General features: G+C 43.6%; 1 protein-coding gene across 2 annotated transcripts in view; it reads right to left on the minus strand.

Moving 5' to 3' along the window:
- The window catches only part of LOC146859048 (septin-4-like), a 328318-nt gene that overhangs the window by 171759 nt on the left and 140457 nt on the right, over positions 1-16102 (minus strand). For both annotated transcript variants that reach the window (XM_085649678.1, XM_085649677.1), the window contains exon 3: positions 6037-6381. In XM_085649678.1, the coding sequence (XP_085505804.1) occupies positions 6037-6381 (345 nt within the window). The remainder of the gene's footprint in view (positions 1-6036; positions 6382-16102) is intronic.

Below are 16102 nucleotides of genomic sequence, written 5' to 3' on the forward strand. Positions count from 1 at the left end.
TAGTTGAAAAAAGTTAGAGCTAAGTGTAAACTTAGTCTAAAAAATCTTCTTCTCTGCAAAGAGATGCTCCTCCAAAGAAGGTGAAAGAATAATGATTGAATTGGGTGGGGTCTTTCAATAGTTAGAACAGGAAGTGTAATGAACAAATCAAATCTCTTTTCTTGCAGGTCACATGGGATCCGCGCACCCTGCGCTTACGCATCTCGCATCCAACGCGGATCCGCGAAATTGAATAAAAAAAAAATATAGGATTACATGTAAAAATATATTACTTTTAAGACTAGTTTAGAGTTTGTCTTCAATTAATATTCACAGGAAATACATATATATGTTTTTTTAAATGTTAAATATTTCGCGGGATCCGCGCACCTACCGCGTCATAGATGCAGATGACGCATCGCGGAAGCGCGTAAACGTCGCGTTACGTACATCGAAAGTGTCGCGTATAGGCTGGGAGTCGCGTACCGGTCACATTGCGATCGCGCACTAAACATGTACCCAAAGCATACCATGCGCGGATGCTAACGCGTAGGGATCGAGAACGGTGCGCATAGGTTGCGCGGATCCAAAAACATGGAAAACAAATATATAAAATAAAGTTTTGAACATATAGTTAAAAAAATATTTTTAAAAATATGTTTGAAAAACCCAATAAAAACAAATAATATTTTTGAATTTTTAAAAGAATTAATTGAAAAAATAAGTTTAAAAAATGGTGATAAAAAAGAATTTAAAAAAAAACATAATTAATGAAATTGACACACTGAATTTGAAAAATATAGAAATCCAATGAAAATCATTAAACATGATATCTTTAGAGCTAAGTTATAGATAGGAATTAGCATTTAAAAAACCTTTGAAATTCACTGAAAAAACCATAGGTTTCATGCACGTTATAGTTAGGAATTGGCATTTAAAAAACCTTTGAAATTCACTGAAAAAACGAAAGGTTTCAGGGGCGTTATAGTTAGGAATTGGCATTTAAAAAACCTTAGAAATTCACTGAAAAAAACATAGGTTTCGGGGGCGTTACAGTTAGCTGGACATTTCCCTTTTACAAAACCCTAGAAATTCCCCTGTTATAGTTAGTTCAGCTAACTATAACTCGCGCCCCCGCAATGCACTGCTGATGACGTCACATATTACATCACTCATGACATGGTCAGTGACATCGCTGATGACATCACTGATGACATCTCAAATGACATCACTGATGACATCACTGATGACATCATCCATGTGATAAATTAGTGCATCTTCTCACACCCTAATATAACCTTTGATACACCGACTCAAAATTTCAGACGGCCATTTTGAAAACCATAGATACTCTAATACCAATAACTACATACCCACTCATTGACTCTTAGGTCTACATACATCTCCACTCACTCACCTGTACAGTCACTCATACTTACAGTCACTCCGTTCAAGACTATCATATGCATTTATATACCTATATAGACACTCACACACTGCCAATCATCCATTGAGGTACTGACACACCTAGTCAGTCATGCAAATAATTAAACACAGTCCAATTTATTCACCTATACAGTTAAACACACTCAAGTTCACTTACTCATAAAAATACTAACAAATTCTGACGCTCTCATACAATTACTAATACAAGCACACACTCATCCATACAGCCACTCCCACAATCACACACTCCCACATATAGATAGTTATATACTCTTACACACATATGCACTGCATTTCACATATGTAGTTACTGACACATGTACAACTGAGATATACATTCAATCACTAACACACCCATACATACACTCACCCAACCATACAGTCCATCACAGTTGCACTCTTAAAACCATGCACCCATAGAATCACCCACTCACACATCTATGCACAGAGTCGCACACACCCTACCCACACAAACACTCAGGCACCCATACAGATACTCAGACAACCAATCAATAACCCATATAGACACTCATATAGCTATTCACAAAACCATGCAGCCACTTATACACCAACATGCAGACACATACAGACATTCACACAGTTTAGTCACTAGTCTGCAGTAAGATACATTTAATGACTCACTTATAGAGTCAGTTACGCACCTAGAAAATCATCCATTCACACACTTGTACACCCACTCATTCTTCAACAGGCCTTTCCCTATATATATTAAACATATTAAAACTGTACAGAAACACATACTCACTGGATGATGTCATCAGTGATGTCATTTGAGATGTCATCAGTGATGTCATCAGTGATGTCACTGACCATGTCATGAGTGATGTAATATGTGATGTCATCAGCAGTGCATTGCGGGGGCGCGAGTTATAGTTAGCTGAACTAACTATAACAGGGGAATTTCTAGGGTTTTGTACGAGGGAAATGTCCAGCTAACTATAACGCCCCTGAAACCTATGGTTTTTTCAGTGAATATATATATATATATATATATATATATATATATATATTCACTGAAAAAACCATAGGTTTCACACATGTTATAGTTAGCTGGACATTTCCCTCATAAAAAAACAATGAAATTCCCCCGTTATAGTTAGTGCAGGCAACTATAACTCACGCGACCGCAATCCTCTGCTGATGACGTCAGATATTACATCACTGATTACATATGTGTCTTTCTGAAAAATAAAATTTTGTAATATATGTATAGCTAAAGATTAATGGAAGAAGACATGGGTAAATAGGCGTCTAAATACAGTGATGTAATATCTGACGTCATCAGCAGAGGATTGCGGTCGCGTGAGTTATAGTTGCCTGCACTAACTATAACAGGGGAATTTCATTGGTTTTTTACGAGGGAAATGTCCAGCTAACTATAACATGTGTGAAACCTATGGTTTTTTAAGTGAATATGCAAGGTTTTTTAAATGCTAATTCCTAACTATAACGTGTGTGAAACCTATGGTTTTTTAAGTGAATTTGTACGTTTTTTTAAATGCTAAGTTATGTATTTATTAATATTTTTTTTTTCAGGTTTTTCACCGTGCGCGCACCGTGCGCGCGAAGTGGGCTTTCGGTGCGCTTCGCCGAGCACCCACGATGCGTTGTGCGTGCCGTGCGCGCACAGTGCGCGCACCCCGCGCTTTTTCATTTAAAAAAAATGTTTTTTTCACCCTTGGGGGTCCTTCAGTGACCCCTGACAAAGGCTAGGGGGTCAGGAACTGTCCACCCTGCCCCCTTTTCACGTTCTCCCCCTTTGTTTTTCACTGCCTCAGACTGCGAAAGACAAAATGGCGGACGACACTTCCTGATTTCGACCGATTCGAATGTTTACTGACATCTAACAACCAATCAGAATTGCGCTCGCGCACGTCACCGTGCTTTTAGATATATATGTACTTTTAACTGAAATTTTCTCAGGAACTACTGAACAGATTGACTCCAGATATTCAAAAGGCACATCCCTGACCTGAGGACTACCTCTCTGCCAAATTTCAAGTAATTCTGTTCAGCCGTTCGGGCTGTACCTTGGACTAAAGGTCCCTATGGAAAAATGCATGGGGAAAACGCGTTTTGGGACCCCCCTTTTTTCTCGGCCCCCCCTTGACTAATCACCCCGAGACTTTCAGGGTAGGAGCGGAGCAGAGCGCCCCACCTATTTTGACAAATTCGCGAGGATTCGTCAACCGGCGCCAAAGTTATTCAAAATAGAATTTTCAGATTTCCTATGGAAACACGGTCCTAACTATAACTATCTACTGGCGACCGCCAGTAGATAATATATATATACATATATATACATACTCACAGAAGTTTTCTAGTTTAAAGAGTCGAGTCTCCATCAGAAGGGTTCTAGTTTAAGACAAAGGCATCTGCCGAAATTACCTAGCATAAGGTATGAATGACTCTCTTTAGAAGAACTCTAATTTAAGGTATGGCTTTGCGCTGATTTGATCTGAATTAAGGTATCACTTATTGTTCAGAGGTTTAATGCAGCTCTTTTTTGTTTTGATATTTATTTAGGACATTGTTCTCTCAGAAGTGCTCAAGTTTAAGGCATTTTCCTCATGAGAAGTGCTCTACTTTAAGGCAAACAGCCAAATCCCCAAATTAAGGCATCATTGATTCTTAGTTTGAAGACATGCTCTGCCAACTACTGAAATTCATGATAGGCACAACTTTTCCCTGAAGTGCTTTAGCTTAATATGTGGTTCTCTATGGAAGCCCTCTAAAGTATGTCTCTCTCTCGAACTGCTCAAAGTTTTAAGTTGATGCTGGCCTCAGAAGTGATCTAGTTTAAGTCAAGCCTCTCAACAAAAGTGCCCTAGTTCAAAGTGCAGATCACCACAGAAACACTCACTCCAGGAGACATCTAATTTAAGTTCCTGCTCTAGCCAGAAATGTTATAGTTTAAGGTCTGTTTCACATAAATCATTTAGCCATCCCCAATCTGGGCATTTATTTAGGTCTTGGATAATCTCATAGGTGCACTAGCTTAAAAGATGTTGCTCCACAGAAAACTTTAGTTTAAAGCCTGGCTTTTCAAGAACCTACCCTAGTTGCGATATGGATTTCCTTTATGGGTGCCTGGTTTGAGATACATGTCCCCCTTGTTTGGGTCCTAATTCAAGCCCCTATTGAATCTTCATTTAAAGTGTGATTATTTCCCATGAGAGAGAGTTTCAGTTTACCTTCTCCACATTTGGCTTGACATATACATATTGGAGAACTCTGTCCTGTCTGGAGGTTTTCTGGTCATATAAGAATGCTCTGAGTGAGTGCAGGGGTTATAGCACACACTCTGATAATGCCAGCTCACACTGTAGGAGTTTCATGGGCTTTTTTAGAGTTTGACAAACAGGTTGTTCAGCCACCAATTTCGCATAGTCCCATTCCTGCCTAACTCGCAGACTGTCCTCTCATTTTAGAGTCCGATGAACTGCCACGTTTCTGCCCGCACAGACTCTAATGGCTCCACCGGTGAGATCATTGACCAATGGCCAATCAGACATTTTGGGATCAGTCAATGCACCTCACGCTTTCCTACCTATTTGGGGCAGACATTCTCACTTTCTTCTTCCTGTTCTGGACCGCAAGGGAAAGGCTGTCGGTCCTGAATGGGAAAGCAAAACAAATGACCCCCATAAAAATCCCAGCATGCCAGGCAGATTGGTTTTTCACTTTTCCAAAAAAAAACATCCTGTTTCTGATTGCTTTTGAACATCATAAAACTCACCTGAGGAACCGCGTTAAACATGGTGGCCGGACAGCAAGCGTTCAAAACCTTTAGCAGCTCTGCTGAAGGAATAGGGTTACAGCTGCCTGGCGGAGATCTCTTAACATCCTCCACCATGGTAGCGGAGCAAATCGCTCTACTGCCCTGGCGGACAGACAGACCAGCTGCTAGCCGCGGCCCGTGCAGGTAAGAGCAGATGGGGCAGTGAGGTTGGGTTGGGGGGGATTCGACAGATGACCACAAGGGAAAATTAAATAAATAATTAATTTTACCTCGATGTCGACTGTCGAAATCCCCCCCCCACCACCCTTACCTGCAAGGGCCGCAGCTACCAGCCTCTAAATAAAGACCTTTAGCTTCCTCTTTGTATACAACGTGTTTATGTTTATAACTATCATTATTCACCATGTTGGTAGCTTCCATTAGGGTAGTGCTTTAGACAGACTATTAGATGCCACGGAGGCCTTGGCGTAGGATGGTGTTGGGCTCCTTTGACTGAAATGCACTTGTGGAATAATCTTCCAATAACCATGGTGGGAGTAAACATGTCACTCTACTTAAAGGAATTTGCTTTCAGGAGTTAGTCTACTCAGACACTGAACAGATTTACTTTAGCACAAGGATGGTAAAGGGACACTGTTATCACCTGGATACATTGTAATCGTGTTTTAATATAAGGTGTCACTGCCAACAACAGCTTATCCGTTGTGTTGCTCCAAGTATTGCCTACAAGATTTTCAAAAGATCATGTTAATGCAGAAACTCCATTAACTGTCAGACACATCAGCAGCATCCCCTCCAAGACATCTAAACTTTACAGAGAGCACAGAAACACCACAAAGGAGTCTTACCTCTGATGACTCGTAAGGATCCAGCTTGCCCCAAGGGCTTTTGGGCCTGGACGGGCTAAGTGGCGGTCCACCCTGCGACGTGGACTGGTGGTACCACTCAGTTTGAAGGAGGGCGCCTGCATCTGAAGAGTCACCATGCTTATCTGGCTCCCCCGGGAAGTGTTTACCAGCAGGTCTATAGGTGCCCGGCTCGAGGTATCTGGTGCGCGGCTCCCTCTGGGGCTCCGCCTGCTCCGTCTGTACCGCTTCCTTCATGTTCGGCATCTTGCATGGCTCATGAGGTAAATCCCTGATGATCCGGGCCAGTTCAGAATCTTCAGCGTCATTGGTCAAGAAGTGGCTTATCTAGTCAAAGAGAAAAATGGAGGCAGTCAGGGAGGGCGGCGGCTTGAAGCGTAAAGCAACAAGTTTACTAGCAGGTACAGTAGCAAAAGAAAGACAGCGGCAAATGCACATAAGTTAGTATTCCAGGAAGCCTTACCCACCTGATAACAAGCCAAGAAGAGGTACCACCCACCATATGTCTCCACAGCATAACGAGAGAGCTTTGGCTCAAAGAGGCTTCAAATGCATGCACAATGTGGTACCCACACAGGACATCAGTGCGGTAATTCTACCCTTGAAGCTCTGCATACCCTAAATTGACTTACTGAATGCTGCAGACAGAATTGAGAATTCCACAGAAAATGAAGCTGCACCCTATTGGTGTGCCTGCTTCAAATCACTGAAACCTGCCACGAATCAGCAAAGGCTAGAGAGACTGGTCACTGCTGTGATGTATCGGATGGTATGTTGTGAAATGCTAATAAAAATTGGTTTAAAAAATAAAAAAGGCTAGAGAGGGTGTTGTGGAGTCAGAGAGGCTCTGGAGACATTCGGCGTTACATGGGTCTTTGCTCAAATGTTCATTGTTCTGTATGTGATATATAAAGCCTGGGCTGTCTACTGCATTTGTCAAGTAATAGATGTTTATTGTTATCCTTCTCAAAGGTATCATTTGCAATGGTGGCCCACTATCATTTGCGTTCACTGCTTACACAATTACATAGGTTGTCTGTTAAATTCGATGTAGCTTGGGCTAACCTCGGTATCCTGGTGCATTTATGAAAGTGTGAGCACTTTACCAACATGAATGTTCCACATCATACAATCCAACGCGTTACCTGTTCCGCTCCACTCCACGTTGCATATTTTTAATTGGAGTTTTTTTGTTCACTGCACATTCTGTAACACCGTCGAGTTCATTATATTGCTGCCTGTTCCAGCAAAAAACGATTATCCTGGAAGCGTTTTGTAAATTCAGGTATATATGCATACATAAATGCTTACACTCCATTATATTTAGGGCTCCCAGTTTTATGGTATTTATTTTTTCAACATTTTCGTCTGAATTTATCCATATTTATTTTTTGGCCTTCTTATTGGTATTTATCCATATTTATTTTGTTTTAGAGAATGAAATTAGCATTATGCTACAAATATATGTTAACAAGCCTGTATTTATGGAAATCTTACCCTGTGTTTTTTAGCTCCCCGTGCTGACTGTCTGCCCCGCTGTTGTCCTGGAGTTCACGAGAGACAGCATGGAGAGTCACTCACAATAAGCACAATTTTCAGTATTTTTTCACCTTTAAAAAAAAATACAGACAAGAAACATATTGTTTTCTGTCTGTATTGATCTGTAAAAATCAGTGAAAACTAAAAACTGGGAGCCTTTATTATATTATAAGCCACTTTTATAACTTTCCTACTTGACTGAATTATTAGAAGATCCTAATTCCTAAATGTCCAAGCATGTGGAAGCTAATTATCTTTTGCATCTGGTGATGGGCGGGTTCGAGGCGGCTGGAGTGCTCCAACAGCGGTGGCCTCTGTCCTGAGGGAGAGACCTCAATGTGCTGATAATAATATTCCAGATGCCTTGATCACGCTGGGTCTTTTCGTCGCATATAGCACTGTGGACCACCAGCTGCTGCTTCATGAATTGGTGGTTCTCGATGACCAGACAGTGCTCTGCCTGTTTAAGAGACTTTCTGAAAAACGATTCTGACATATATCGCATTCTCCTTTCTTACCTTCAAACAGACCTTTGGGATACGATTTGTTCCTGGCTCGGTCTTGTACTCACAACGATGGCAACCAGGGCCAAGCATAGCAGACCCAAGCGGGTGTTCCCCCTCACAAGGATGGCAACCAGGGACAAGCATAGAATACCAGAGTAGATGATCCCCTGGAATACCAGAGTGGGTGTTTTCCTCACAAAGATGGCACCCAGGGTCAGACACAGAACACCAGAGTGGGTGTTCCCCTCACAAAGATGGCAACCAGGGACAAGCATAGAATACCAGAGTAGAAGATCCCCTGTAATACCAGAGTGGGTGTTCTCCTCACAAAGATGGCACCCAGGGTCAGACACAGAACACCAGAGTGGGTGTTCCCATCACAAAGATGGCAACCAGGGACAAGCATAGAATACCAGAGTAGATGATCCCTTGGAATACCAGAGTGGGTGTTCTCCTCACAAAGATGGCACCCAGGGTCAGACACAGAACACCAGAGTGGGTGTTCCCATCACAAAGATGGCAACCAGGGACGAGCATAGAATACCAGAGTAGATGATCCCCTAGAATACCAGAGTGGGTGTTCCCCTCACAAAGATGGCACCCAGGACCAGACACAGAACACCAGAGTGGGTGTTACCCTCACAAAGATGCCACCCAGGGTCAGACACAGAACACCAGAGTGGGTGTTACCCTCACAAAGATGGCACCCAGGGTCAGACACAGAACACCAGAGTGGGTGTTCCCCTCACAAAGATAGCAACCTGGCCCAAGCATAGCATACTCGAGTGGGTGTTCCCCTCACAAGAATGGCAACCAGGGAACAAGCATAGAATACCAGAGTAGATGATCGTCTAGAATACCATAGTGGGTGTTACCCTCACAAAGATGGCAACCAGGGCCAAGCATAGCATACCAGAGCGGGTGTTCCCCTCACAAGGATGGCAACCAGGGCCAAGCATAGCATACCAGAGAGGGTGTTTCCCTCACAAGGATGGCAACCAGGGACAAGCATAGAATACCAGAGGAGATGATACCCTAGAATACCAGAGTGGATGTTCCTCTCACGAAGATGGCAACCAGGGCCAAGCATAGCATACCTGAGCGGGTGTTCTCCTCACAAGGATGGCAACCAGGCCCAAGCATAGAATACCAGAGCTAGTGTTCCCCTCACAAAGACGGAAACCAGAGCCAAGCATAGAATACCAGAGTGGAGGTTCTAGAAAACCAGAGCAGATGTTCTAGAAAAAACTGAACAGGTGTTCCCATTACAAAGATGGCACCCAGAGCCCAGCATAGAATACTGTTCCCCTCACAAAGATGGAAACCGGCGCAAAGCATAGAATACCAGAATGGGTGTTCCCCTCATAAAAATGGCACCCATCGTCACACAGAATACCAGAGTGGAAGTTCCCCTCACAATGATGACAACCAGGGCCAACCCTAGAATACCAGAGTGGGTGTTCCCTTCACAAGGATGGCACCCAGAGCCAAGCATAGAATACGAGAGTGGGTATTCCCCTCACAAGGATGGCATTCAGGGCCAAGCATAGAATACCAGAGCTGGTGTTCCCCTCACAAGGATGGGAATTGCTGGAAACAGAAGACAAAACAAACATTGCACAGCAGGAAGGCTCATACTGATGCTGCCATCTCCATACGATAACCAGGAAAACAGGAAATTGTAGCTTTTATGAAAATTCAGAATCGGCTGTAGTTAGGCTGGAAAATCGGAGAAGCGAAGTTCAGTTCACATGACTGCACCAAATAATGGGTAAAATCAGGGCACAAGTCGGGGGTACATGCAGGTACATGGTGTACACCCACTCTTTTCAACGGGTGGACACCGCCGCCCCAGCCAACAAGTTTAGCTCCACAGAAATATGCTGACCTGTGTAATTTTCAGACACCGAGACACGTTCATCAGTGCAGCGGGGGGCTTTTTTTCACCTCCAGCTGGGCCGAAGTTAAGGGGCTATCAGGCCTCCTTTTGTTTGAATATCTTGACTGGAGGTGGCCTGGAACCTCACACTTAAATCTAAATGCCATGAAGGGAAAAACAAAGGCACACAGCTTGTTATCTCTTCACAAGTACAAGAGAGGCAGCTTTTGCCTTTGTTAAGTCCTTGTATATCATAGACGCATGCACTGTAAGAATATCAGGTGTGTTGGTCTGCCCCAGTATTTACACAAAAACAATTTCAATAGCTCGATTTTATTTCTTTTATAGCGCCATGCAACCCAATGCAGAGTGTTGGAGCTCTTTACGTAAAATACACATTAATAATAATAATAATAGATGTCCCGGCGCTAGTACTGCTAATTGACCTGGGCATAGGAACCTGGGGCAGAGTGTTAGGGAAGAGCAAAGAGCCATGTTTTTAACGCTCTCCTGAACATATGTTCAGAGTTGATCTTCCTTAGATGTTCCGGCATAGTGTTTCACGGTGTGGTAGTGTAACGGAAAAAGATCGGCCTCCGGTCCTGGCCTTTGCAAATCGCGGAATGACCAGAAAATTCTGGTCATTTGATCTGAGTACTATATTTTCGAAGTCTTTGCCTCAGATAATGCGGACCAGTGCTGTTCATTGCTCTATGTGCCAGAGTGAGAGCTTTGTACTCTACTCTTCTTTTCACTGGTAACCAGTGAAGACTGAGCATTGGCACGTTCCACACAAGCCTAGCAGCCGTGTTCTGGATAATCTGCAGCCTCCTGAGTAAATACTCAAGGAGCCCCAGGTAAAGGCTGTTTGCATAGTCAAGTCGGGAGGTGACCAATGCGTGCACCACAGTCTTCCTGCAGTCCATAGGAAGATAGTGAAGGAAGCTCCGTAAGGCCTTCAACTTCCAAAAACACTGCCCTGAAACATGAGCAATTTGCACTTTGCTGGATAATAGTGTATCAAACTTGAAGCCCAAATTCCTGGCAGAAGTAGCTGGAAGAGGAGGCAGATTGAACTCAACCGGCCTCCAGAGCTCTGGCCGTGGGGTAATGGATTGATTAAAAAACAAGACCTCCGTGATTAATTAAAAAACAAGACCTCCGTTTTATCTGTGTTTAATTTCAAACAGTTCTCTGTCATCCAAGATGAGATGTTCAAAAGACACTGCTTAAAATTAACGAAGGCCGTCTCGCTATGATCTTTAAAGGAGAACACTAATTGTGTGTCATCTGCATACGAGACAATCTTCACCCAATATTGCTCAATAATTGTCACCAGAGGGGAAAGATACGCATTAAAAAGCGTAGGACTTAAGGCAGAGCCCTGTGGGACCCCACACTTAAGGGGGCTGGAGGTGGAGCTATGAGGATGGAGGGCCACTTGCTGCGTGCGCCGCTCTAGAAAAGAGCGAAACCAGGCCCAAACCGTTCCTGACACCCCTAGACCCTTAAGTCTGTTTAGAAGGATCCTGTGCGACACCATATCAAAACCTGCGGATAAGTCCAGCAGCATCGCACAGCTTCCTAGATCAACGGTTTCCAGGATAGTCTCTGCAACTTCCAGCAAAGCAGTTTCCATACTGTAGCCGGGTCTAAAAACCAGACTGGGAGTAGTGAAGATGATGATTTGACTCTAGGAAGTCCCTACGTTGTTTCTGGACTTCCTTTTCTAAAATTTTAGCCGGAACGGGAAGGAGAGAGATTGGCTTGAAATTTTTAGGCTCTGATGGAGCTGCATCTTCCTTTTTCAAAATGGGCTGGACAAATGCATTTTTCCAGCTGGAGGGTTACACCCTCGTCACCAGCGAGGAATTCCAGATATCATTCAATACCGGGTGGAGCCAAGGGGCAAGCAGTTAAAAAAATCTGGCAGGACAAGGGGCCGCAGGAGAGTCTGATTTTATCTTGTTAAGTTCCCCCATGGATGCTTCTAAACTTAGGGGACAAAAGGCTGACCGCATGCTAGTTGCACACAGTATATGAGGTGGGAAATCTGGTGGTCCCGAGAGTGGGAAGGAGGAGTAAATATCCTGAATTTTTGTCTGAAAGAAGGTATCTAGTTTTTCACAAAGAGTTTTGGAGGAAGGGATAGTGCTTTTCAGTGCTTCATGTTTAATAAAACCCTGGACAATATTAAAAATGTCTTTCATAGACTTATCAGATGATTGGCAAAAAAAGTCCTAATGGACTTACGCTTTAGGCAATGAAAGTTTCTTACCGCTGCTTTATATGCACATTTAGCTGCCGGCTCATAGTGTTTGTGCCAAGCCGCTTCAACCTCTTGCATAAACAATTCTCCGTCCAGAGCTCGTCTGTAAACCAAGGAGCTGAAGGTTTGCTCCTAGCAAGCTTCATATTTTTAATCGGGGCAGTTTTGTCCAGAGCTGACGTGACCCAGTGATTAAAGGTTAATGCATCTTGATTGGGGTCTCCAGTGAGCCGGGGAAGAGTGTTCTGTAGCTTAAAGCCCATTGATTCAGCGGAGACCTTTCTCCAATTCCTCCTGACCTCCAAGGATGGTCTTACCAGATCATAGCGGGAAACCCCGTAAACACTAAAAGGGATCAGCCAGTGATCGGACCAGGTCAGAGATAGCGGGTCCTCTATCTGTAGAGCATGATCATTGGTGAAGAGTAGATCCAACATGTGGCTGGCCACATGTGTAAGTGACGCAACCTTTTGCATCAGATTAAGCCCTTCAGGGTATCCGCCAGCAGGACAGCTAAGGGGCACAATAAAATCACAAACGACTGTCAAGTTAATGTACTTCAATGACAGATCAGCAATGGTATCATAAAGTTTTAATATCTGGCCCGCTGGGGCAGTCGAGGGTCTATAGACCAATAATCCTGCCATAGGGGAGGCTTTGGCAGGTTTGATGAAGTAAAACATAGCCTCAATCTGCCCCAGATTACCAATTCCTTTAAATATGATCTCCCAGTCTTCTCTCATAATAATAGCAAGCCCACCTCCCAATCTATTCTCAGCACGATTCACATTAAAGATCCTATAGCCTGCTGGAATGGCTAATGCTATATGCGGGTTGGAACTATCTCGCATCCAGGTTTCAGTTAGAAACATGATGTCCCAGGCATTCGTCTTTAGGTTGCGCCAGATGTCATCTGCATGTTTGGGCAGAGATCTGCAGTTGACAAGGCATGCCTTAATGGAGGGCCTTGGGGGAGGTGTGTGTAGTCTAATAGAATCAGCCCCTAACCTGTCTTTGTCCTCACCGGCATTCTCAAATCTGAAATTGCAGGCGCAGCATTGGAACTCGCAGAGACTTCCTGCCTTTTGTTCTTCTGAACAGAGGTCCAGACAATTAGGCCTATGGCAGTTTGCAGTGGAAAGAGCAAGTAATTGCTGCTTGCTCCAAGCGATTCTTAATGTTGGGCCCCCTCGGGCAGCATGGCTGGCGCTGGCCACGGTTCGGACGTGGACGGGGGCAGACAGGCTTGCCTTTGCGGCACGCATGCTGCGTGCATCTGCTGCGCGACCGCGTCATCCACCCTCTTTTATCCTGGGCGGGCGCAGTAGCGACCAGTGAGAGCAGTGAAACTGAACCGCTAACCTTCTAGCGGAAAGGAATTTAAGAAGTATGCCCTCCAGAGCATTGAACACAGCTCCTAAAATGAAGTGCACACACAAGAAAATACAGTTTTTAAAATAAAATGCGGAAGTGAAAAATATCAATTAGACGCCACTCATTCAAGCCCTGCCACAGCTTAAGTTCATCAAGAAGCGCTACTGCGCGACCACGTCATCCGCCCCCTTTTATCCAGGGCGTGCGTGGTAGCGACCAGCGAGAGCGGTGAAACTGAACCGCTAACCTTCTATCGGAAAGGAATTTTAAAAGTATGCCCCCGAGGATTGAACACAGCTCCTACAGTGCACACACAAGAAAATACAGTTTTTAAAATAGAATGCGGAGGTGAAAAATATCAATTAGATGCCACTCACTCAAGCCCTGCCACAGCTTAAGTTCGTCAAGAAGCACTACTCCAGTATATTGACATTGATATAGACAATAAATCATGTACATGTGTAAATCAATGTACAAGATGAGTTACATATGACAGTGAGGGTTACAAGGTTTAGGAGTCACATGACCTTCATACCTCACTGTGGTCTTTTAGAAGGATTACAGTTTATGAACAGCAGGTAACAAAAGGATCTCTGTGTTAAAAGCAGTAACCCACTTTAATACCTACACAAAATAAAAAGCTGTCATCTGCGTGTTACATGTTGTGCTTTGCAGGAGACACATTTACCTTCTTCACTACTTTGATTCAAATCTGGGACTTTACAAAACAGAGATCTCTCCAGCAAGTGCATTAACCACCAAAGTTATCTCACCATTATCACTATTCCTTGAGATTTACTGGCACCTTCCCAGCAGATGCCTTAACCCAATCAAATATTTTAAAATGCAGACCTTGCAACCAATTAAGCATAACAGATCTACGACCATGCTTCTCCTTGTTGCCAATTTGTGTGTGGTAGTGTTTAAAAAACATAAATGTTTTAGTGGAGACCCAGATTTTGGGTCGGGATTGAGCCACTTTTTTGGCACAACCCCAACGCCAAATCTAATTTGTTAAATCTCATAATACGCTTAAATGTACTCATGATGTACCTGATAAACATATGTGTAAGGTCCTAATATGTGATATCACTTCTTGTGATGTAACTTCCTGTGATGTCACGTGCAATGTCACACGTCGTGACATCATGCGCTGTGATGGCACGCGTCATGATTTCACTTGCATACTGCATAACCTGGTTAGTTTCCCCACTTCTTTTTTTAGGGCTTGTGCCCTGGGTCAGATGTTACTAGCGAGGAGATCCAAGCCCGCCCAAAGGTGGGAATTGGACAATAGCTCTGTTTCCAAATGTGCTGGCCTCTTTGGTCAATGAAAGTGGCAAGTTTCCAGTTCACAAATGCAGCGGACATTTCACGAATTTACTACAGCTGAGCCTGACACACCGGCAGTCAGATTGAGGTCTCACCTAGTGAGTGGCGCTGGACCCTGCCATTGAGATGCAACTCTCACATGTGTGGAAGAGAGCACAGGATGCCCAGGTGGGGAGCACTCCTGCAGCCACCTCGTGTGACATGAGCAGTCGCTCAGCGTGAATCAAAATTTGCTATTACTCCCTGGGAGGATCTATTTTCGGAGCTACGGCCTGTATTATCTCTTCAGTGCACATGTCAAGTTTTGTTTGGTTTTAGATTTCTATTGAACAATTTACAACATATCTTTGCTGTCGCTTTTAGTGATGTCAAGGTTGTATGACATCACTTCCTGTAAGGTCATAACATGTGCGAAGTATACTGGAGAATTTGAGAGCTCTACAAACACAATGAATCGGTGCCCACACCAAGAGCTAAGGGAGGGCACCATTAGCTATCTCCCAGACTTTCTGGGATTTTTTGTTTATTCTTCAATGGTGGAATTAGAAGGTTTAAAGGCAACTTGGTGCAATGGTCCTGGAACAATTTTCAGAGAGGGGGTGAGGGGGTGCTGCCATCAATGTTACATCACTGAAGTCATGGACATCACAGAAAGTACAAATAAGCAAATGAGCCATACCCATTCAAGAGGAGAGTTAGTGAGGTTGTAGTATATAGTGCATTTTGGAGCACACTTTATATATTACTAATGCTTGGTGTGGTAGCGCACTGTCATTGACACACAGTACATTTTCTATCGAAATGGCCACTTAATTTGCCAGACAAGCAATTGTACTGCAAAACCTATATAGTGCATAAACAATATGTGGAAATCAGGTTTTAGCAATATTTATAATTTGAGCATCACCAAGAAGTGTCTTACTAAAAAGAAAATGCAACTTACCCAGTATGATTCTGTTCTTGGCATGTAGAGCTGTAGAATCTCATGCTTATGCATAGATCGCCATCTAGTGTTGGGTCTGTATGTTTTCACTTTGTTTTTCTTCGAAGAAGTCTTCCTAGTCACGAGGTAGGTGACTCCTCCTTTTGGTGATAGTGCGCATGATCATCGACTCCATCTTCAGATTGTTTTCCCGCAGAGGGTGAGAG

This window comes from Triturus cristatus, chromosome 3_2 (assembly GCF_964204655.1).
Source record: "Triturus cristatus chromosome 3_2, aTriCri1.1, whole genome shotgun sequence".
In the NCBI taxonomy this organism is placed as follows: domain Eukaryota; kingdom Metazoa; phylum Chordata; class Amphibia; order Caudata; family Salamandridae; genus Triturus; species Triturus cristatus.